Source organism: Chelonia mydas, chromosome 7 (assembly GCF_015237465.2).
Source record: "Chelonia mydas isolate rCheMyd1 chromosome 7, rCheMyd1.pri.v2, whole genome shotgun sequence".
Lineage (NCBI taxonomy): Eukaryota > Metazoa > Chordata > Testudines > Cheloniidae > Chelonia > Chelonia mydas.
Genome location: NC_057853.1, coordinates 61,004,043 through 61,023,379, shown reverse-complemented (window position 1 = coordinate 61,023,379; position 19,337 = coordinate 61,004,043). Strand labels below are relative to the sequence as shown.

Below are 19,337 nucleotides of genomic sequence, written 5' to 3'. Positions count from 1 at the left end.
CCTGGCATCTTGTAAATGTGCTCTGACTCAAAGCATCACCAATCTCAAAATTCTGCAACTGAAATCTTGTGAATTCTTCTTACAAGGCAGAACAGAATCCATCTCACTCATCCACAGTTAGGCTAGTACTCATTTTTGCATTCCTTACACAGCACCAGCATATTATTCGTGCTAAGAAGTCCCAGCGCCAAAGAGCTCAAAATTGGCATTGCAGTTAAGTTGCCAAGAAAGGGTTTTCTAAACCACTTGACTTCCAAACTCTCCTCTCTCAGGAAGAAAGATTCTCTACTGCAATTTTGAGATATCAAATTAGGAAGCTTTGGTTGATCAGCAGTTGATTTATACTCAAAGGATCTTAAACATAAAGGGAGGAAATCAGTCAAGAAAAAAAAAAAAAAGGCAGAAAACAGTTCCTAGTTTTTCCACCACATGTTGTACAACTGTGTTCCTGTAATATCAAGGAACAATGGGATGTATAGACAGTTGGAATCTCATAAGCATCAACAAATCCCAAATGTACTACAATGAGCAAACATTAGCCAAACAGGGGAGTTGAAAAGAACTACTTAATAAAATTAAGGCTGCTCTTGGGGGGGGGGGGGGAGAGGGGGGGATGACCAGCTTTGTGAAACTGGACAAGAGACTAAAAGAGAAACAGATTAGAGGATTCATGGAGGGATACAAGGATTTTAGTGGGTTTAGGAAGAATGCCACCTCCTGGTCACAAGATTTCTCGAGAGGCCATTTACTGAACCCCTCAGAATTCTTGTCATGAAGGCCTTGAGGTAACTAGCAGTCCTCTTCTTGAGCCCACACTGATAGAGATCAAGGAAAAAGAAAAAGTTTCTCTGTCCCTATCCCTAGGGACCTGAACCAGATCAAGCAGTATGTGAAAGACAGACTTCTTGTGGCAGTAGAGGAGGAATTTGTACAATCTTTGAAACTCCCTGGGATTTTAAGGACTAGTCAAGAGTCAGGCCCCGAGCATGCAGAATGTAGAGACAAGGGTTCAGCACTGGACCTGGATTCAGGAGGCCGTCTATTATACCCCCACCCCCCCACAGCTCCAACCACCTCTCCGCAATCAAGTGGAGCAGGTCCAGGAAGTAGAGTCACTCTGCCTACCAGCACCAAGAAGCACTCTCCTCTTTTCATAAATCATAGAATCGTGGGACTGGAAGGGACACTGAGAGACCATCTAATCCAGTCCCCTGCACTCATAGCAGGATTAAGTATTATCTAGACCATCCCTAACAGGGGTTTGTCTAACCTGCTCTTAAAAATCTCCAATGATGGAGATTCCACAACCCCACTAGGCTATTTATTCCTGTGCTTAATCACTGACAGTTAGGAAGTTTTTCCTAATATCCCACCTAAACCTCCCTTGCTTCAATTTAAGCCCATTGCTTCTTGTCCTATCCTCAGAGATTAAGAACAATTTTTTCTCCCTCCTCCCTGTAACACACTTTAAGTACTTGAAAACTATCATGTTCCTCTCAGTCTTCTCTTCTCCACACTAACCAAACACAAATTTTTTCAATCTTCTCTCCTAGGTCTTGTTTTCTAGACTTTTAATCATTTTTGCTGCTGTCCTCTGGACTTTCTCCAATTTGTCCACATCTTTCCTGAAATGTGGCACCCAGAACTGGACACAATACTCCAGTTGAGGCCTAACCAGTGTGGAGTAGAGTGGAAAAATTATTTCTCATGTCTCGTGGTTCTCTAAGATTTTCTGGAGGAGCAAAATGGTTTGAAAGGAAGGCCTAAGATTGCTTGTTTAACCAGCTGATCATGAACACATTCCAGGCCAGAACTCCCTAGGTTTGATATCTGTTGCGGGGACTGGGGAACCTGATAGTTCTGGGGGAGACTGCAAATAGGTTACATTATAGTGACCTAGTCTGCTGATACCCACTGGAAAACTGCCCTGTAGAGTTCACATTTGCCTGGATAGATGAGCTAATGGCCATAACTATTAAATTGGCTGGACACATGAAGAGCCTTCAGAGATCCAGATTTCTCCTCTACTTAATGCAAAAGCAGGACAGACTTACTCATGAGGCACCAGTTCTTGGTTCACGTAGGCTATCATTGATGAGTTCTCCAACCTGATCATGATTTACTGGACTGGATGAAACCAGAGCAAGCCTGACAGCCCTAACTTCTAGTACACTGCCTCTCCCTGGGAGAACTAAACTTTCTGAACATACCCCAAGGGGGAAAATGAACGTCATATCCACTGGCATCTATATGGAGGGGAGGAAGTCCTTCAATAAGGACTTGACTCAGAGAAATTGACCCATTCATTCAGGGCAGAGAGGACCTCCCTGACAGGAGGGCCTCCAGTTTGAATTCCAGGAGATCCCCAGTAGGTGAAAGACTAAAAACATACCAGCTGTTGGCAGGCTGGCCACCAGGGTCACCTGTAAGGATATGCAGCTCCTGATGGATACCTCTGTAAGATTAAAAGCTGGAGTTGCTTTCAGGCCTTGAGGAGAGAGCTCTTTTTATCTACTACGACTCCAAAATGGGGTGAGGGAGCTTTTCGCCTGGTTCACAACAAGCCCAGAGTTTCAAACGTGAGGAGGTATCCATCTGGATGCTGCCTATTTAGCACCTTTGGACACAAATCCCTGAAAGAGGCCAGACATAAGGCATTAAATAGTTTGTCTGAGAGCAGCAGCTAATTACCATCACCATTTTGTTGGACACTCTAGGGGTCAGACTCCATCCTTAACTGTTGTATTTAATAATTGGATCAGTAACGACAGGACTAGGCTCAGCCTCATTCCCCAGATCATTCACAGACATGAAAGTACCTTGAGAAGACCCACAGGCCTGTTTGGTCCAAGGAATTGGCAAGATGGCTCCTAGCGGAGGGTTTTGGCCACAACGGTTCTGGTTTGACAAAGGGCAGAAGCAAGGGTAAGAAACTCCATTAAGTAGTTTGCAAGAACTACTTCGAAGACTCAGCAGATTCTAGAACAGGGGTGGCCAACCTGAGCATGAGAAGGAGCCAGAATTCACCAATGTACGTTGCCAAAGAGCCCTCGCATCAGCTCCCACCCACTGGCAGCCCCACCAATCAGCGCCCCCACCCCCCGCACCTCCTGATCGGCTGTTTCATGGCGTGCAGGAGGCTCTGGGGGGGAGGGAGACGAGCGAGGGCATGGAATGGCAGGCTCAAGGGAGGGGAAAGGAAGGGGTGGAGTCAGGGCAGGGCCTGTGGCAGAGCCAGGGGTTGAGCAGTGAGCACCCCCCAGCACATTGAAAAGTTGGCACCTGTAGCTCCAGGCCCGGAGTCGGTGCCTATACAAGGAGCCACATATTAACTTCTAAAGAGCTGCATGTGGCTCCAGAGCCACAGGTTGGCCACACCTGTTCTAGAACAACCATGCAGGCAACAAGAAATCCTTCCTCTTGGCACCTCTGACTCAGGAGGATCAGAGGGAAAGAAATAAAGCGTATTACACCCTCTTTAAATTAAGGCTCAGGCTTGAAGTTGGTTCCTAGAACTTGTTAGTGTTAAACTTGTGCCTGACTACAAGCCAGCAGAGAGAGAGAGAGAAAAATAGGCTTATTCCTCTGGAATGAGGAAGATGGAGAGGTGACTATTTGCTCTTGTTTTTAAAACTGCTGGAGTAAAGAGATTTTTGCGTCTGAAAAACCTTTATAAACAAACATTTGGGTCACCCCTGCATATTTTTCAGCCACTGGAGGAAGAGAATATATTCTCTCCTCAGAAATGCACCCAGATGGGGTTGGAACCAAGAAAGCTAGGATGTTGTCTGTTAGTTGATTGGAGTCCTGGAATATGTGGCTGAGGTTCTTCACTAGCAGAAGACATATGGAGAGTTGCCTACAGACTAACTCTGCAAGTGGGGCAGGTGGTCCTGGATAATTTAATGTCAGCTATGGTAGGTCACTGTAGGCAAACAGACATCAATGGGTGTGGAACGCTGCCCTAATTATGGAACAAGTACAGTGGGCAGAAGCAGAAGAGACAGCTTCCTTTCCGCCTGGCTTTCTGTTTCTGCTGTCCAGTATATCTGGAGGCCCGATGGGTAAGGTGGAGCAATTAGCAAAACCTTTAGCCAACAGGCTCCAGCTGCCTTTCCACAGGGAAGGAGCAGAGAGGGGAGGAGCCTGGAAGAGGGGGCTGGGTGCCAGAATCTTCTCTATACATTGGCTCCCTGCCTGACAGACAGAAGGAGGAACACCCAGTGTCTGCACTGGCAGAAGCAGCATCCCAGACAATTGAAATTCAACCCATGCCAAGTTATAATTTGAAAAGCAAGTAAGGTCTTCATAGGCCAGTAAAAACATTAAATAGGAGTTCAAAGTATGAAAAATTAATAAAACAGCTTGTTTTTGCAATAAGATCAATTTGTAGGGACAAAATGAAAGTGAAAAAGAAAAACCATACAAAGAATGACTCTTGGCATAAAAATCTAATGCAGAGAACTATTACTCAACTGTGGGTTTTTGTTTTTTAAAAGGCATTCAAGAGGTCTAAGAAAATATTAAAAATGAATACATATCAGATGCAATATATTGTCTCTTCTGATTCACCCAGAACATAGGAAAGCCCAATAGCTATACCTGTGCTATAGACACCCATTATCTGTCACAAACCACAGCACATCCATGTCTACACAGAGTAAGCTCTTGCAAATGATCAACCCACATGCCTTGTTTTAAAACAGACCCTCTTTATTAGTACGTGGGGGGCGAGGGAGAGAAGGTAAGTGTAAGCGACCACACTAGTCCCAAAATAGTTATCTGTGATGCTCTTTAGACGCTCAATTCATATAGCTCTAATCACACTTTCTGCCATCCAGCCCAGAAAGCTTATTGTTGACAACCTAGGGGACATTACTAATGGAATATGTTTTGCCTATGGGCCAGGTGTTTCCATCCCCTCATGCAGATGGAGAGGAGCAAAAGGATATGGAAAAATAAGTGGCTTCATTGCACACTTCTCTTCCCATACTGCTGGGGGCCCTTGGAAGCCCCTCCATGTAAGTAGTACAGTCAGAAGAACATAAGAGCTGCCATGCCAGGTCAGACCACAGTCCATTTTGCCCAGTATCCGGTCTCCAACAGTGGCCATACCACAGCTTCAGTGGGAGTGTACAGAACAGAGCAATTATGGAGCAATCCAGCCCACTCTTCCAGTAGTCAGAGGTTTAGGGTCACCCCAAGCATGGGGCTTCATCCCTCACAATCTTAGTTAATAGTCATGTATAGACCTATCCTCCATGAATTTACCCAATTCTTTTGGGAACCCAGTTATACTTTGGCCATCTCAATATCCTATGGCAATGAGTTCCACAGGCTAGCTGTGCATTTTGTGAATAAGTACTTCCTCTTGTTTGTATTAAATCTGCTGCCTCTTTATTTCATTTGGCAATGGCAGGTTTTTGTATTGTGTGAAAGGGTTAATATCACTTTTTTATACATTTTCTCCACACCATTCATGATTTTAATAGAGCTCTATCATATTTCCCTTTAGTCAGTTCTTTTCTAAGCTTATCAGCCTAAATCTTTTTTAGTCTGTCTTCATATGGAAGCTGTTCCACACCCTTGACCATCTTTTTCCACTACTCTGAAACTCTACAGGAAGCGGAGCTGACATTTAAACACATGGTCCCCTCTGGACTCATGCACATTTTCTATGGAAAATACACATGGTAGTTAAAACTTGCAGAAACAGCATTAACTCTACTCTGTGGTGTCTATTCCCACTGGAGCAGGGAGGTACTGCACAGCTATGGTGGAGTACCAATGGACTATACCACTCCTAACATAACTCTGATGCCCGAAGAAAATGGATCCAGACAGCTTCATGGAAAAGGCTAACCCAGGATCCACACAGCAGTGCTCTAACATCTCTCTGGACCCTTGGGATCTGCATGCAGCACATCTCATCTGTGAGTTCACACCCCACCCCTCCACCACCAACATTTAAAGGGAATTTGCAACTCCTGTTTTGCAAGGCAAACTTCAGAGTTCCCACCGCATTATTTTGTTTACTACAGCAGCACCTAGAAGCCCCAACTGAGATCAGGCCCCCACTGTGGCGAACACTATATAAACATAATGAGACAGTACTTCACAATGGGTTCCCTCCAAGCGCCGCTGCCGCCACCCTGCCCCCGCCCCCCCCGAGGGGAATATCAAGGTCTGCATTTGTTCCCACCAGTCTGAAAGCTCAGTTTGCTTCAACCAACCTTTTGAATAGATGCATAGATTTCCATGATGTACACTCACACAGCATCTCACTTATCCCACCCTGATGTGTTACTACTTGTATTAGTAAGTACAACTTGTATAAGCAAGGGTTTACAAGACCAGACTAAATGTCCATAAAACACTGAGTTCTGGAATTCAAAGATGCTATTCTAATCATCATTTCTACAGAAGGGGCAACATGAATGGTCATGACCAATCTTCTGACAAACTTTCTTTTTCTCCAGTATAAGAAATCATACTTTAGTAAGGAGTATATACTACCAGATTTAGATCAAAGAGGGGCCTTTAAAACATACTAGCCCTATCAAAGTCTAGCTTTCAATGCGAAAGGCCAGGTGGCTACATTCTGGTAAATCAAATTCAAGGGATAATCTTGGGACACACCCTTGTACAACCATTCTGTGAACTATTTCTACTTGCACCACATTTTTCCCTTCAGTACTAACCTGTTCACTCATGGAAAGTAAATGCAGCAGCAAGATGAATAATATAAGCCATGTATAAATTATTTTAAAATAAAGTCATGAAACTGGTAGTTACACACAGGATATTGCCACATTAAACTATATTGTAAGAATTCACGTATCAACTATTATGGGGCCAGATCCTCAGCTGCTACGTCAGCCCAGCTCTGTTATTTGAGTGGAGCTATACAGGTTTCCAGAAGCTGCTGTAAAAACTTTGAATAAAATCTAAGCAGCATAAATTAGCAGTATGTCTTTATACCTGAATTTACTTCATATAATGAAAGCTCAATTCTTGTAACAACATTTGACATCAGAGGACTGATTTGTTGGACAAATGTTCAAAAATCAAATTTAGATCTATATCAGTGTTTCTTAGTAGTACAATAAAGGCTAACTTTTCCAGGACTGTGACCTATTTGACCATTTGCTTGCCCTGAACGCGGAGTCACTATCCCTATACTACCAGTGGAGATTTCCTCCTGAGAACACAGATCATGAAGATCTGACATATTAATGTGTTTTTGTTTGCTTCAAATGATTCACTTCAGTGTAGAATACTGGAATTACAGTAAGAATTCCTAAAGGTACTTGTAATGATGAAGTTCTGAGTGGTTTGCATAATTAAACCTATACAGTGTACGAATATAGCAATCATCATATGGTAAGCAATACTCCTGAATTCCTATTCCAATTCTAGGGCTTGATACGCCATGTACTTTTCATACCCATTTATTTCAGTGAGACTGCTCATGTAACTTTGCTTGAGCACCCGCATATATTTAATTAATTCTGCAGGCTCAAGCTTCTAGTCAGTGTCACTTTGCCATTAGCTCCATAGCCGAATTGCTTCTGTACAACAATGTAGGACAAGACACAGGCTAGGCTGAGAGAAGAAAGGAAAGGAAGAAATCAGTGTGAAAACTGCTAAAAGGAGGATTGATGGAGATGCCGTTTGCAGCCCCCATAATTGTCAAAAGAAATGTGTATGTTATGCAAAGTCAGAATTGAGCACTACCAAAATGCATCTGAAGTTCAAAAGCCACTCTGCAATTAATCCATTAAAAAAGCCACTGAGATGAATAATTCAAGCAGAGTGGGATACCAGATGGCAGAATAGGAAAAATTCTAGTGAAGTTTCAAAAAGCACACCACAACCTCTAAGTAAGGAATGACCAAGGGTTCCCTTTAGGTATTTTTTATGCCACTGATTCTCTCTCTCATCTCATCCCTTAAAATCTTGGGATGAAAACACAGGGATAAGTTTTAGAAAGAAGCCAGAGCCATTAAACACCTCTGCTGGAAGTGTAAGGCCCACCTGGTAACGAAGCAGATGTATGATGGTCAAGAGGAATAAAATCGGCTGAGGACATTCTTCAGGACACAGAGCAGAAAACACAAAAGATCCCATGGTAGAAGGAAGAGGAAGCAACACATTTATCTGCCATCTTTAGTTCAGTTCCTAGAATGCATGTATTATTAACTCCAGCTCATAATAATCACAGTTCTAAGGCTGAGAATAACTAAAATAAGTCTTTTTTTTAAAAAAGGACTTAAGACTACATTAGAAATGTATTAACAATAGATCTATTAATTAGTAGTACTACAGTTGTGAAACAAATTGTGTCTGATCCATGCATTATAGTACAAAACTATACACACGAAGTAGTGAACTGCTTGAATTTTACTGATTTTTATGCCAGGATTCTAGCAACATCATAACATTACTTTATCAAGCTGGTGGAAGAGGTGACAAAAAGAAATCATTTCATCTCCAGAAGGGCCCAAGCGCAAGCGCACACACACACCCTTTTTCCACATAGCTCCTCTTCCCTATCTTAAAAAACAAAACCAGGAATAACCCAAACACTTCACAATAGCATATACAGCAATGCAGGCATCACCTTTCAGAATGCGTTTGTCAAAGATTCATGCACAAACAGTTAAATTAATCCAAAACTATTCTAGATGATAACAAGCAACTTTATATAAAACCAAGGGAAAACTGGAGCAGTCATTTATTTGGATTTTGTTTTCACATCTAGATTTGCCTTCATTTTCCACACTTACCTGGTCTTTTTCATGGGGTAGAAGGCTTACGGGTGGGAGAGAAGCTGGGAAAGCACTGGAATATTTTGGAGTTCCTTTACTGTCCAAACTACCATAATTCACCCTATATTGAGGTCCATCCTTCAGTAACCTCCCATTATTTACAGCACGCTTGGCCCCCAGCCGTAATCTCTGCTGAAAGACAGGGTTGTTGAAAATACTTGCTAGGTCATTTTGACTTCTCAAATATTTCTCTATGTTTTTCAGAGAGGAGCCATTTGGTTCCTGAAGCCCTTCGATTGCTCTTCTCAATAGTTTATTCCAATCCACATTACGAAGCTCATTCGAGGCTCCTCTAGATCCCTTAACAGACTTAGGAAGAGTGCCAGCTTTAACAGACGAAAAACGCCCAGGATTATCTGGGTCCTTGTAGGATGCAAGGCCTTTGTTGGTAACTTTAAGAATAGAGCCATCTTGAACACTTAGTTCCAACTGTTCTGAAACAGTTTTCTTATCTAATCCATGTGAAGCGCACACAGCATGACAAATTCTTTCTTCAGATGGCCTTTGCTTTTGCTTTTTAACCTTTTGTATAGCCTCAAGAATCCACTCTGTATAAAGTGGGTTTGCAAGTTTTACCATGGTTGACCAATAATATCTTCCAGCCAAAAGTTACCCATAGAGGTTCCTCTTTATTCTTTTAACAAACCTTTCAAAGGTTATTCACAACTCTAAAACAATCAGAGGATTCCACATGCTGTTTAGAAGCTTCCTCATAAATATCCATCCTTCAGGAATCAGAAGAGACACAGAAACACGTGCTGATTGAAATTCCTTATTGTTTTACCAACATGGAAGTCTAGAAAGACTGTTCCTGGTGATACGGGTACATCCTTATCAAGGAAGGTAAAAGCTTTACAGAGAAGAAAAGAAAAGAAAAGAAAAACAGTTAGTGCTGAAATAGATACAAGTTAGCAATAAAAAAAAATGCTGGTGTCATTTTTTTTAGATTGGAGATGCTCCAGTAATGAAGCCTCCGTATGACCTTTAAAAACAGCACTTTATTTGCAAAATGTGTTTGATAATTCCACACTTCCCTCCCCGTTTAGAAAGTGATCCACAGAATGCATAAATTTCTACTCATACCCAGTGTAACTGTAATTTTTAAGGTTTCAGAGTAACAGCCGTGTTAGTCTGTATTCGTAAAAAGAAAAGGAGTACTTGTGGCACCTTAGAGACTAACCAGTTTATTTGAGCATGAGCTTTCGTGAGCTACAGCTCACTTCATCGGATGCATAGCATATCGTGGAAACTGCAGAAGACATTATATACACACAGAGACCATGAAACAAAACTTCCTCCCAGTAACAGCTTATCTAAAGTGATCATCAAGTAGAGCCATTTCCAGCACAAATCCAGGTTTTCTCACCCTTCCCCCCCCCCCCCCCACACACACATACAAACTCACTCTCCTGCTGGTAATAGCCCATCCCTCTTTGAAACCTCTCTTTATAATGCGCATGATAATCAAGGTGGGTCATTTCCAGCACTAATCCAGGTTTTCTCACCCCCCCCCCTCCAAATACCACACACACAAACTCACTCTCCTGCTGGCAATAGCTCATCTTACAATGTGCACAGCAATAATCCAAGTTTAACCAGAATGTCTTGGGGGGGGGGGGGTTGTAGGAAAAAAACAAGGGGAGATAGCCACTCCCAGTCTCTATTCAAGCCCAAATTAATAGTATCCAATTTGCAAATGAATTCCAATTCAGCAGTTTCTCGCTGGAGTCTGGATTTGAAGTTTTTTTGCTTTAAGATAGCGACCCTCATGTCAACTCCCCAACCAATTACTCCACTGCTTAGTTCTTAAAAGGATTCAATTCAGTGAAATCTTTCCTGGTGGAACACTAGTGGTCAACAGACCTTCTTGAAGCCAAACAATGTAAAAAGTAAACACCATGCATATGCACTATGGTCTTGTAATTAATGAAGAAAGGATTAGTTGCACCTGTTAGGGAACTCACTGATGAGTGCCCTTTGTCAAGCATTCCTTTCTTTTCAACAGGCTACAACAATTAAACACTACCTGTTTTGTTTAATTAGTTTATATATAGTTTAATCACAACCACCACCAAAACATGATTATATGACTGATATTGTGCCCATAACAAGTATCAATGTCACAGTACGTACAGGGATAACCATACACCACTGAGCTACCATCACCTCTGGGGCTGAAAACAAGGGCTTACCTGTGCCAGCAATACCAGAGATTCTTAGGAAGGAGGAACTTTGACAGTGGAGTGACAGGACGAGTCTGAGATAGGCATAATATAATTACATTTATAATTCCTATTTTCAGTATGAAGGCACATAGAACACTTGACTTAAATGTACCATTTATCTGTGGCATTTGTCTCAAAACACAAATTGCCTCCAGTTTCTTGTATTTAGTGAGTGATTACATGGCCTCCAAAGTTAGCTGAAGTTTAGAAAACCGTAAATAGTTTCTTGGTAAGGTATAGACTCATTTTGTGTCAAGCTGTTAAGCAAATAAATATACCCATAAATGGAGATGAAAATATACTTCATTGTTAAGATCATTCTGTCTCATGATGTAATCTTCAATCTTAAAAACAGGTGTTTAAAAAAAAAAAAAAAGTTAACCAACTACTTCTGAGGACATGCCCTATTATACACCAGCTTTAAACAACCACCACCACTTGATAGGATTAATACTTTGATAAGAAATAAAGTAGAAAATAATAAATACCACCACATGGAACAGAACTCCTCAAGATTTAAACTGACTGTTCTCTTGAAAAGGAGAAGATTCTCTAATTCTCCAGAAAAATCTAAATTTAAACAAATATACATATGTGTCAGCTGTTGAGGCAGCACACAATGACTCAACGGCAAAGTGCAAAGCCAATATTAATATCTCATGTAAAAAAAATGGCTTTTGCAATCAAGTCTGTCTATCCAATAATAATAAGGTCACCTTGTTCTTTTAAATAAAAATATTCTTGATCTACAATAAACTGAAAATTGAGTATATGGCATACTATATTACCAGAAAATGGAATTGCAATTCCACAGGTCACACTTATCTAGTAGTTGTAATTATTCTTATCTTCTTAGAAGGTTGTAAGTAATTTTCAAGAGGAGCAAATAGGCATGTTTTGGGTCTAATATTTTTCTTCTTTCTTTAAGTTTCAACTCCAGATCAGGTCTCATGAGGTACTGCCCAGTAGGATTAAATAATGGAAGTGTGTTCAGTTACTGATGAATTTAAATGGCTCTAGATCAGAGGTTCTCAAACTGTGGTCCGCAGACCACCAGTGGCCTGCGAGCTCCATTCAGGTGGTCCGCGGATAGTTCCCTCTAAGGTGTGCGTCTAGGCGGCTGCACACAAGACAATGAAGGGCCACCCACCTAATTTGTGGAGCCGTGCAGGCATGGCTCCACAAATTAGGTGCCTGAACCCTGGAGAAGATGCACATGTAAGGTGGAGTGGTGGCCTTGGGGAGGAATAAGAGGTAGGTGGGAGGGGGCAGTGGGGTGAGAAGAGGGGGAGGGGGGAATTTGGGATATGCAAGGCTGCGGCAGCCAGAGAAAGATGTGACTTTCCCCAGCTCCAGGGCTGCGGCTGCCAGGGAGAGACGGCCATCCTTCCCAGCCTCAGCTCTGTGGCGGGGGAGACCCCCCTGCTTCCCAGCCCCAGCTTGGGGGCTGCTGCGGTGCAGGACAGAGAGACTCCCTCCCCTCCTCTCCAGCTTGGTAGCGGCCGCAGCAGACACAACCCCCCTCCTTCCCAGCCCCAACTCAGGGGCTGCCATGGCAGGGGAGAGAGGGCACATTCTTTGCTTTAGAAAGGTAAGACTACTGATATTAAAATATGAATTGTGTGCTTTTGTTTGCAGAGCAAAGAACTTAAAAGTTTTTTTTATATAGCACTTTTATCCAAAGTGCTTTACAATAGTTAGCTAACGGTAAAAACAACATTTGGAAAGAACATTAAGTGGCCCGCCAAGACTCTCAGCAATTTTCAAGTGGTCCATGAAAGAAAAGTTTGAGAACCACAGCTCTAGACCTAATCAAGAGATCAGTAACTCAGATTTTAAGAATGTGTCATCCTTTAGTTTTGGTTGGGGCTTAAGTAGTTTTGGGATTACAAACACAGAAATTCAACAGTTGGCCAGAATAAAAAGACATTCCAAATAAAAAAATACAGGATTTGGATGTTGCACTGATTCCTACACTGAAGCTTGTTGATCTAAACAGACTGGCTAGTGAAAAGATAGCCCCACCCATTCAAAGTTTAATTCAAGTCCACACTAGTACACAAGCTACATTACCTATTACTGTTTGAAAACTGTTCTGCACATTTGAGAACAGTTTTCAGACTGCTGTGGCCAGAAGTGTTTAAATATAAATTGATATTCCACTGTGGACAGGGTGAAGTTTAAGATAGAATGTCTACTCACGGGACCCATGCTCTGGTTAACTACACGACGAAGATTCTAATACAATTTCATTTTGGAACCAAGTAGTACGTGGATGAGAATTGTGGGTGAAGACCATTTCAGACATAGTTGCAATGCTCAAACAGGGAGAGAGCTTTAGGGTGAAAACAGCCCACGCTTTAATTTTTGAGCATTTTTGAACCCTGGAAAAAAAAAAAAAACCACCACAACTAAATATACTTTAGAAGTCACACTAACACAATTTTATAGGGCTTGCCCATATCCTGTAATAAAATCTTGAGGGAATTCCTTGCAGAGGCAAGAGATTCCTATACAGCTACATTTAAAAAAAAAAAAAAAAAAGCGTTATTGAGTTGTGTGGCTCTACCATGGATTTTCCATGGGGATAAAGGTCAGTGCCTTAATTAAGCCCTCAAAACCATAATTACTGAGTCATACAAATTTGCCACATTTTAAATTTACTCAAGTTTATACTATTACGTTAATGTCATATGAACTACCATATCATTTCCATTAAATTCCAAACCACACAGTGTAGGTTCTGTTCTAACCTCCGAGGATACTGATGAAGCATATCAATATAAATACTGTAACCTGTGGGTTACAGGAATTTTTATTAGCCAATGGCTGTGGCAGAGGCTTATGCAAGCAAGAGGCTACTGCTAAGCATAACTGTACACTTACCTGTTTACTTTAAATTCCCTCTGTGTCACACAACCTCCTGCATGCTAGCACCTACTAAATCTACACTGGTGGAGTGTATCACCAGAAGTACAGGAGAATTTCCACTGCATATGACAAGGTTTACTCAATGGAGAAGCAAGACCTCTACAATGTACTTGCTCCAGAGGTCCAGCAGAGCCTGAGTTTGTTAAGCTTCAAGGCCACAGTGCAATACTTGTGCAGTCAGGCTTTTGAATGACTTTTTTTAAAAGTTAACAAATAATGCGTCTGTTATTCTGTTGTTTTGTCACGGCGTGTATTTAATTAGGCAAAGCACATAGACGCATTCACAATGGGCACCAAAAAGGTCTATTGTAAATGAAATACTTAATAGCAAACGTTCTCCCCCAGAACATAGCCCAGTTCAGTGCTTTTGTGTCTGGCTTGCCTTACGTTGTAGAACTTTTAACTTTTTTTTTAAATTAAGAAAAAACAAACTTTTTCGGAAATCGGAAACATTGGTAGCAGTTATTAAACTAAGTCTAAGACAACCAAAAATCAGATATAGTCTTTCAGATTCAATTCCCCAGTACATATTCAGCAAAATATATGGTTTCAGAGTAACAGCCATGTTAGTCTGTATTCGCAAAAAGAAAAGGAGTACTTGTGGCACCTTAGAGACTAACCAATTTATTTGAGCATAAGCTTTGAGCTGTAGCTCACGAAAGCTTATGCTCAAATAAATTGGTTAGTCTCTAAGGTGCCACAAGTACTCCTTTTCTTTTAGCAAAATATATGACTCCAAGAGTATTTTCAATGTTAAAACAAGTGAATACTGTAAGCCTGAAAATAAAGCTATGATTGATAATTTTGCGAACAATGCTTATCTAGCACTGCTAAAGTCAGATCGAAGTCACACACATTTAAAACTCAAAACTGCAATTATTTGGCCTAAAGTTTGTTGGCAACTTCATTTTATTATGTATAATAGTGTTCTTTACTACAATCTTCTTGGTGTCCACATTAATGTTCCAGAAAAAATTCATCATCATTAAGCAATATTCTATTAAGACTTTCATAAGCTCCAACAAAGCAAGGATTAGTTTCACCACCATAATCTTGGGAGGGACCAGTTCCAAGTCTCTTGGTGGCAGGCATTAACTTAGTGGGTTTAGCTGCCTCACACTGTGTATTATGGTTTCAGTTTCTCAAATGCTTAATTATACCTTGTTTTGAAAGTAATAGCACCTTTGATTACTTTTAAAATGTAGTATTTTAGCAGCCAAATGGTTAGGAGTCATTAATCCTTTGGATATATTTTGCGAACATATAGACATTAATATTGAACATGCAGATACAGGAGCTCTGGAAAGCACAGTATCTTACTTTGCAGTCCAAGAAAAAGACATCTCTGTTCAATGATTGGCCTGTGTTTAAAATCATGAACTAGGCTAGATCCAAAATAGTTGCAAAATCATAACAAATTTTAGAATGAAGCTAAGTATCCCAGTTGTAAAAACAAATCTACTGTAGGGCTAAAGCTAATTAAAGAATACCTTGACTGAACATGTCATTCTTGAGTGTAGTCACTAATCCTATAATGATGACATATTTCTTCAGACCAAACTAGTATCTGGATCATTCAGAAACAATTCTAGTTTCAGAAAACAAACTGTTTGCTTAAATGGAAAGAAGTTTTAATTTTGCTGTTCTTTTTAATAAGAAAAACAACAAGCTTCTCACACAAAGATCTGAAAAAAAAAGCTCAAAGTCATCCTCAGTTGCTTTAAATATTATGCACAAATAAAAGTTTTTAAAATATGATTTTAACAGAATAGATTGGGGGGGTGGAGGGGTCGAGAAAACACAGAAAAGACAGTTGTGCAACCTGCTGGTGACCTATGAAGTACCATTTCATTCAGCTCCTTCCTACTTGCTCTGTTCACAGACAGCACGAGCAGGCCAGCTCTCTGCTGCAGCATCAGGGTCATGTAAGGATTGCAGCAGGAGTGGAGAAAAGAGAAAACTGCCACTGCATTAAACAAACTCTCTTGGCCACACTCCTTTCATCCAGCCCATTATTTAGAATTATGCAGCCCATCAATTCTAATTCTTCCCTACTATCCCCTCAACTAAAGATTCAAGACGTAAGTTTCCATCTCAAAATAAATACAGCCACAAAAGAAAAATCAAACAGGGGGATTCCCAGTTCATAAGACACTCTTTAAACTAAAATTATTCAGATCATGGAGCCAGTGATTTCTTTTCTCTTCACATTGTATATACCTTTAATTATGACAAGTGAATGAACTGGTACTTGTATAAACCTTACTTAACTGTAAAGAGAGAGGCATTAGCAACTTTAGCTGCAAGAAACAGATCAAGCGGCTATTTAATTTCTTGGAGAGCAGCATGTGTAAATCAGGATCTGATGAAGTGTTTGTATGCTGCAATACCCCACAAACCAGCATAACAGCACATATTAAAAGAGCAACAACATGACAGAAACAAGTACCAGCAGCAGCAAGCAGCACCACCACAACAAAACTAAACGTTGACCCTTCCCACCTTCCCCCTTGCATATTTTTAAAGCACTGAATGTGCTACTACTATGACAGTGATTTCAAGTCATCAGCGACTGGAAGGAGGGAATATTTTGACTCCTTGGTTAATCTGGGGTGGATGCTTTTGTTGGAGATATATTTTTGAGGGACTGGGAGTAATTTAAAGGCAAAGTTTTTTTTTGCAGGGGACGGGGGGAAGGGAGTTGTAATTCTCATTGAGAGAAGTGGCAAGTTTTGGCTGGGGAGGTATTTTAAACTAAGTGTTTTCAAGGTTGAATTTTTGAGGTTGCAAGTTTATTTTGAAATGTGCATTATATTTTTGCAACCTGGGGTGGGAAGGATGTATTGGCAAGTCTCAGTCAGCTATCACAGGGGGATGCTTTATTGGGAAGGGGGATGAAGGGTGCAATTTTATTTTAATTTTTAAATCCTCGTCCCCTCCCTCCCTCCCCCCATTTTAATGCACAAACGTTCTGCACGTTTTATCTGGCAGGGCTGCAGGACCGAGTGGGTGGGGAGGGCAGCATCACTGTGCAGCTGTCCCCACATGAGGCGGTGCCTGTGTATGTGTGACATGCCCTCCCCTCCCCTGGGGGCGGATGCTGTGGGGACGGAGCTCCCCTCCCCCTCTCAGGGTACCACTCACCTCTGCTGGGATCAGGACTGGGAGGGGGAGGAGCAACCTCCAGGTGCTGCTGCTGCTCCCCCTGCTGCTGCTGCTAGGCTGAGGCAGCTGCCGCCACTGCTGCTGCGGCTGGCTCCCCCCCGCCCCCAGCTGCTGTGCTCCCCCTGCTGCTGCTGCTGGGCTCACCTAAGCCGCCGCCATTTTGTTTCACCCTGTTGTAGTTAACGTGAATCCGACATGACACTGATTACAGCCCAATGGAGTCTCATTAAAACCTTACCTACCCCCTCCCCCCCCAGCCTCGCGCGCCCCGCCCACCGCCGCCCAACATTGGGCCGCGCCGCACCAAGCTCATTGGCCGCTCCTCGGTGTCCATCACCAACCCGCAAGAGCGTCGCACCGCGCCCAGCAGCCACTCAGGCTCCCCATTGGAAGGTGGGGCGTGCCAATCACGGGACACGCCCCTTCACTCACAAGGAACCCCGCCTACCTGTCAAGGGGGAAGCACTGTGAGCAACCATTGGCCATTGCCGCCGCCAAACACTCGCAGGGACCCGGCTAGCCCCTGGCCCAGCCTTGAACTCAACCGATTGGCAGCCGATTACTAGTTGGGGCGAGAAATCTCGCAGCCTTGCCCTTCTATTGGCTGCTGCACCCGTCAATCTCGCGTTCTTCCCACCCCATTCCCCCAGTAACCGCCTACTCCTGAAGTTTGTTCGAGAGGTGAGCGCTGGCAAGCGACAGCCGCTGCTGAGCTAATACTTCAGGGCGGGCGCGCGACACACACTAATACACAGCGTTAAATATTGAGCTTCATGCGCGTGCCGCGGATCTTCCCACTCGTACGGGCGGGCGAGAGAGACGCTGCGTATTCTCTCAGCAAAACCCTCCCGAGGTGCCTGGCACTAGCAGCGGCATAGCGCGCACAGACGCAGCCCGCACCACGGAATGTAGGGGGTGAGGGGCACAATGACTCCCAGCTCCAACGCCACATGCAGGTCCCTGCAAGTTTCCCCACGCAAAACGCAAGGACTTCCCTGTCATCCCTTCTGCTAAGGAACAATTACAACCCACCCGTACAGGGTGGGCGCATGCAACACACAAAAAGCCAGCCGCCCCCTGCCTTCCCTCCCCCACCCAATCCAGCCGTCCCTTCCTCTGCAATATACACAGGGACGCTGCAATGCTTTACCGAGCATAAGTGTCTACAAACACGTGCATCAGCCTCCAATGCAAAAAGAAAAAAAAAGTACCCAGCTTACTGACAAGCCCCTTGCACACAGAGAGAGGAGGGAAAGGGGGTTATTACGGTAAATTGCAGCCTGTCACCTAATGCAAAACAAAACCCATCGCATTCTCCCTGTTATTCCCCCCCACCCCCACATAAACTCCTATGAGTCTAACCTCTGGTGCAGGTTTCCCCCCTTTGCTTGCAATGACCTCCTTTCTCTGGCTGTGTGTGTTTCTGCAGCAGCGGTTCCTGCGGAATGTGCTGCCCCTGAAACGCGATCGCGGCTTCTCTCTCTCTCTCTCTCTCCTGGCTGCAACCAGAGCCAGGAACACAACAACAACACAACCTCCCCCTCACACATACTCAGTGAGGAAACGCAGCCAGGAGAGACAGACAAGGGGGGGGGGGAGGTTGAGAGAATCCCAAGTTAACGGATTGATTGCATCAGTTACCTTCTCTAAACTCCTTTACAAAAGGAAAAAAAGAATAATATATAGAGAATACCTTGTCTCCCCTCCTCCTCTGTGGGGCTCGTCTTCTTACACTTACACACACACACACAAAGAGGGGTGGGGGAGAGATCAGACACACAAAAATGGGTTGCAACCGTTCACATCAGGATGTGGAGAAGCAAAGGGAAAACATTAGAACAAATAATGACTATTATTAATTTTTCTTAAAACCCACCCTAAACCTCAAGCCTTCCTGATGCTAAATGGAGGCAAATTGGAGGACTGGTGCTAAAACACAGAACCTGATAACAGCTAATTGAAAGGTTAATCTACATAGGCTGTGACAGATGAGGTCCCTCCCCACTTTTCTGTCTGCTGCTGGAAAGTAGGAAATTGAGCTTTTTCAAAAAAAGGAGGAAAAAATTGAGGAAGGTTGGAGGGGTTGTTTGTTTCTGATTATCAGTGCAAGTCTAAGTTTAGGTCTGGGTTACATGCCAGGCATTAGGGGGGTGAGGTTTGGGGTGTTTTGGTTGCGGTGGATGGT

General features: G+C 42.8%; 1 protein-coding gene across 26 annotated transcripts in view; it reads right to left on the bottom strand.

The window, feature by feature from the left end:
• Positions 1-19,114, bottom strand: part of KAT6B (lysine acetyltransferase 6B) — a 189,497-nt gene extending 170,383 nt beyond the window's left edge. For 2 of the 26 annotated variants that reach the window (XM_037903354.2, XM_043550641.1), the window contains exons 1-2: positions 18,846-19,000; positions 8,790-9,681 (exon numbers count right to left, since the gene is read on the bottom strand). In XM_037903354.2, coding sequence (XP_037759282.1) covers positions 8,790-9,410 — 621 coding nt within the window. In that variant the 5' untranslated portion in view covers positions 9,411-9,681; positions 18,846-19,000. Of the gene's footprint in view, positions 1-8,789; positions 9,682-11,023; positions 11,089-11,544; positions 11,627-13,258; positions 13,441-15,477; positions 15,719-17,131; positions 17,555-18,514; positions 18,675-18,845 lie in introns of those variants that run through there. The other 24 variants (XM_037903349.1, XM_043550655.1, XM_043550639.1 and 21 more) reach the window with 23 other exon arrangements.
• Between the last annotated feature and the right edge of the window lie 223 nt (positions 19,115-19,337).